The sequence below is a fragment of the Galeopterus variegatus genome, unplaced genomic scaffold (genome assembly GCF_000696425.1).
Source record: "Galeopterus variegatus unplaced genomic scaffold, G_variegatus-3.0.2 Scaffold319, whole genome shotgun sequence".
Taxonomy (NCBI): Eukaryota; Metazoa; Chordata; class Mammalia; order Dermoptera; family Cynocephalidae; genus Galeopterus; species Galeopterus variegatus.
Window position 1 is genome coordinate 115,860 of NW_007726430.1, and position 4,872 is coordinate 120,731.

Genomic DNA, 4,872 nt, shown 5'->3' on the forward strand with positions numbered 1-4,872 from the left:
GGGGCCGAGGCGGCCCCGCCCCCTCCCACCAAGTCGGGCCCGCCTCTGCGTTGGCTCCCCCTGGCGGCCGGGGTAGCCAGTGCAGCCAGAGGGACACTGGGACAAGGGCGTACCTGGACGAGTGGGAGGCGTTGCTGGGGGACTCAGCAGGACTTAATTCTTCGGGCCCGAGGTGGGTGTAGGGCGCTTGGGGCTTAGGGGGGCTAATTGGGGGTACGGCTGGAGGGATCGGATGTAGAGGCCACTGCTTAAGAAGGGCCGGGGTCAGCCCGTTGAGGTTTCCCAGAGGGGAGGCCAGGGTACTAGTGGAGGGCAGGACCTGGGCCGGGGGGAGCAGAGTCCTGTCCCCTGCCCCGCTCCAGCCGCGCTTAGCTGAGTGCAGGAAAAGCCACTCCCATCCCACCCCCTGCTCTCACTTCGCTTCACCCCCTCCTGCTGCAGCGCAGTCCCCCCTCCCTGGGAGCACTTAGCCGACTAATGGGCCTCCCGCCGGCAGGCGCCCCTCCCCCGTCTCTAGCCCCGGGAGACTGGGCGCCTGCCACCTCCTTTAAGGGCCCAAGGCATCCTGGCTCTCCGGAGCAGGCCCTGGAACAGTCGCCTTCTTGTGCTGCAGACCCCCCTGACCCCAGCCCGTCTCTGTCGGTCTTTTTGGCTGAAAACCGGGAAGGGAAGCCTGGTGTTTGCCCAGAGAGGTCAGAAGCCTCCTGGGTGTCCCCAGAGGAGGGAATTGAGGAGGGGTTCTGCAGTGCCTGGCCCACAGCATGTGCCCTGAAATCTGTGTTCCAGGGATCGGGGGAGGGGAAGGCGCATGGGCACTGGGATGCGTGGGGGCTATAGCCCCTCCCGCAGGGCTTGGCTGGGGGGGCTCCTGCCTGGGGGCCCCTGTGGGAGCCCCCCCAATACCGAGGCAGTAGCAGCAGTAGGTTTAAAGTAGAACTCATCCAGAGGGGCCAGCCAAGTCACCTAGAAACCCAGAAAGAGATGGAGCTGGTTCTTGGGGAGGAGGGGTCAGCTAAGGAGGAGCTGCCCTGCAGGACCCTTTGCCCCAGGCTCTCAGACCCCCAAGGGAGCCCTGCCTGGCACTGACCTTCCTCCAAATCCCTACCGTGTTGGCCACCAACCCTAACCTAGTGAATCGCCTTGCCTCTAGCCACCGCCCTGTGGGGTGTGATTATCATCTCCACTTGAGGCCCAGAGAGGGGAAGGGACTTGCCCAAGGTCACACAGCTTAGTAGGAAGATTTCAACCCTGGACTTCCTGCCTCCACTCCCTGTCCTTGAGGAGACAAAGAAAGGGGGACAGGACTGTGATCCTTATCCTCTCTCACCAGGACTGCAGAGCCATATCCCTCAGAGATCCAGGGACCACCAGACCTCGTTGGAAGAACAGAGCAGTGCAGGGTAAAGATTGGCCTCTGTTTCCACAGGCCTAGGTTCAAGTATGGCTCTTGCTAGTGGCCTCTTGCTAGTGACAGAACCTAGTCTCTGTGCCTTAGTCATCTTGTCCAGAAGCTAGAGGTTGTTGAGGATGAAATAAGCAAATAGGTAGGTGATGCCCCCCCCCCCCCCCGGCAGCTTGACATCTGAGTGGATGGAAGGCTGTTGGGGTACCAGGGAGGAAGAACAGGGCATGGGTCAGCTCTGGGGCAGGGGACCCTGCCAGCCAGTGCCAGGGCTAGCAGAGCCTGGAGCCAGGGCTTGAGCTTAGGGGGTCTGAGCCGCAGGCCTTAGGCCTTGTGTAGTACTCCATAGAAGCATTGGGCAGCAGGCTTCTTGGAAGACAGGATGGGAGCCTGTTTCCTGAGCCTGAGCCTCTTCTCCCCCCACCCCGTGTCTCCCGAGGCCAGAGCAGCCCCCATTAGAGGGCTCCTTCCTCCTCGGACACTTTCTTCCAGCCTTGGTAATGGTAATGGGGTTTCTCGGCAAGCAGTAATGGTGGAAGGAAGGCAGCCTTTCCGGCCTTTACCCTTGATTAAGGGAGCAGCTTGTCCCACGGGACCTTCCCAGGGCCTCTGGTTCAGGGAGGCATTCTGGTGGGGGGGGGAGCAGGACCCCAGGAGGGGTGGAGCTGGGGAGGCCACAGCCTGAGGCTGGAAGGATGAGAAGCAGGGTAACACTCCAGTCCTGGAAAGGCTCAGGCAGGAGAGCAAGGGCTAGGTGTAGACCCCAGAACACTGAGCTCTTGGCCCCCAACCACAGGGAGGTCAGGATAATCAGCCTCCTGGAAGAGGCTCAGGGAGGTAAGTGACTTGCCCATAACCTCTCAGCCTACTGGGCAGAGTCAGGATTCAAACCCAGTTCTTCCACTCCATGGCTAAGGTTCTGTGCAGGGCAGCCCAGCCTCCAAGAAAGCTGCAGGCCAGATGCCCATCTGCACCAACTATTCTTAGGGTGGTAAGGGACAGGACTGACAGGGGAGTCAGCCTCAGGAATCTGGGTGTGCTCTGGGGGTGGCACAGGAGGTAGAAAGAGGGAGAGTGAGGAAGATCATGCCCTCTCCTCTGTGCCCTGCCCCAGGAATCCTGAGGGGTGCCCTGACTTTGGGCATAAGCAGAAACCTTCACATCAACGCTGAGGGGAGGAGGAACAGAAAGGTCGGTGTTCAGGGTCACAGCATCTTGGGGGCAGAGGTAGGGCTGGAGATCTTCACGGCCTACGAGCCCCACTCCCACAGCAGCTGTTGGGCATTAGGGGCCATTCAAATGTCCCCCTCTGATCCGTGAGCACCCCCAACACCAAAATCAATGCTCGCGTTCAGAAAGAGCTGACCTGCCCTGGTGGGATGAGGTGGGGCATAGTGGGGAATGTGGACTTGGGTAAAGTGATCCTCCCATCAGACCCGTATTAGAGCAGGAGGTAAGGCCGTGAGGTGGGGTATAGTGGGGAATGTGGACTTGGGTAAAGTGATCCTCCCATCAGACCCGTATTAGAGCAGGAGGTAAGGCCAGGATGGAGCTCCCAGTGGAGAGGTTGGGTCCTGCCTGATCAGCATGAGCAAGGGTCAGCCCTTTTCTGGCCCCCCAGGCTGGCTGAAGGAGGCCAAGGCCAGAGGAGGGGCTGGGCCCTGTGAGACTGCTTCCCCTCCCCCAATTCCCAGCCTCTGTCTTCTCTTTGCCTCTTCTCCCCCAACTGTCGGGTCAACGAGGAGCCTAGAGTCCTGTCTTTGGATGCAGCACCATGTGTGACCCTGGGCCAATCCCAACCCCTCTCTGAACTCCACCGGCTGCAGAAGGCTTCTCCCTCCAGCATCCAGAGAGAGGGTGTCTGTGACGGACTGGATGGAAATACTGCCTCTCAGACCCTGAGACTCTGTTTGGGACGACGGAGAGTGAGACTGCCACCCATGGAAACATCACTGGGGGAGCTGCACAACCCTGTTGGGTGGTATCCAAGGGGAGGCAGGGGAATGAGTGGAGATTCTTCGTCAGGGGGTTTGATTCACACAGCCTGGATTCAATATCTCAGCTACCCCTTTATCTAGCCATGTGTCTTCATTGATCTCTGCGGTGTAGTAATTGAACTTGCCATGCATATTCCTAAGTAACCTTCACCACAACCTTCTGAGGAAATGGATGCACAGAGGAAGCCATTCATTCTTTCGCTCTCTGACACAGTTCTAGGTGCTGGGGTTCAGCAGGAACTGGGTAATTTGCCTAATACACATGGGTTTGAAGACGTGCAAGCAGACTCGAGCCTGGGCATCAGCGACCAAGGTCCGAACAACGTCCGCACAACGTCCACACAAGCTCAGCTTCATGCAGTTCGCAATCTAGAAGTGGGAGACAGATAACGAATGAATGAGACAATTTTAAGATGCAGAATATCAAACAGGGTGAGGGAATGGGATGCACGGTCTGCTCGTGAGAGGTGGGCCAGTGAGATGTGAAGAACAGAGGAGCCACAGGGAGAGGATCTGCGGGAGAAAACTGCGGTGCCCTCATGGTGGAACCGACTGGGTGGGGGTCCCGGTAAACGCTGTTATTATTACCTTTATTGTCATCAGTCCCGGCTCCCCCACTTCCCAACGCTTTGCGTCTGAATTTCTTCCTTTGCACACACACGTCGAGGGGCGCCCAGTAGAGGCCGGCCCTAGGAGGGCGCCCCAAACAAGTTTGCGCTGCCCCGCCCGGGCTCGCCGCGGGGGAGGGCCGGCCACGCGGGGCAGGCCCAGCGAACTACATTTCCCACAGTGCTTTCCCCGCCGCCATCTTGGCCGGTGGGCGGTGGCTGCCTCGGGTCTGGCCTTTCTGACCGGACGGCCGGCTCTGCTCAATCCTCACCGTGGCTTCTTCCGTGGGGGGGCGTGGGACCCCGCCGAGTAGGGCGTCTGGGGACCCGGGCAGCTCCTGCCCTGCTTTCTCACTCCTCCATCCCCGGGAGCTCGGTCCACGTGCTGGTCCGCGCGAAAGAAGCCCGCTAGCCCCTTGCTGGCCAACAGCCGGAGGACCCCGACATCGGGTCCCACCACGTGTCCTCACCGGATCCCCGCCCCGCACGCAGTGCCCACTCCCTTCCACTCCCACATGGCCCCCGTTCCTGCCTCAATGAGGGCAGAATGAGGTAGGGTCCAGTGAGAACTAGGGTCTTTCCAGGAGCGCAAACCCTGGTACCGGGCGCCTAGAATGCCTGGGTTTGGGGCTGAAAGGTTAAATTAGGGGAGATGCGGACAGCCTAGCCAATATCCCTGCCGAAGAGAACCTCCCGTAGGTAGCCCTTGCCCGGGGGCGGGGTGGGGGTGAGGAGCCCAGAGCGGGGCTGGCCCTTTAAGGGGGTGTGGTCGGGGGGCGGAGGAAGAGAGCTAGACAGAGAAAGCGGCTTCGGCGGCGGCGGCTCGGGCGGCGGCCGCGGGGGACAAAGGGCGGGCGGATCGGCG

The 4,872-nt window shown here is 60.4% G+C and overlaps 2 protein-coding genes across 2 annotated transcripts in view; one reads left to right on the forward strand and one right to left on the reverse strand.

The window, feature by feature from the left end:
• The window catches only part of PLCB3 (phospholipase C, beta 3 (phosphatidylinositol-specific)), a 21,224-nt gene extending 16,700 nt beyond the window's left edge, over positions 1 to 4,524 (reverse strand). Inside the window, exons 1-3 of the mRNA XM_008567455.1 lie at positions 4,478 to 4,524; positions 4,280 to 4,426; positions 114 to 302 (exon numbers count right to left, since the gene is read on the reverse strand). Coding sequence (XP_008565677.1) covers positions 114 to 302; positions 4,280 to 4,426; positions 4,478 to 4,524 — 383 coding nt within the window. The remainder of the gene's footprint in view (positions 1 to 113; positions 303 to 4,279; positions 4,427 to 4,477) is intronic.
• A 30-nt stretch (positions 4,525 to 4,554) lies between these two features.
• Positions 4,555 to 4,872, forward strand: part of PPP1R14B (protein phosphatase 1, regulatory (inhibitor) subunit 14B) — a 3,520-nt gene continuing 3,202 nt past the window's right edge. Inside the window, exon 1 of the mRNA XM_008567456.1 lies at positions 4,555 to 4,559. Within this exon, the coding sequence (XP_008565678.1) occupies positions 4,555 to 4,559 (5 nt within the window). The remainder of the gene's footprint in view (positions 4,560 to 4,872) is intronic.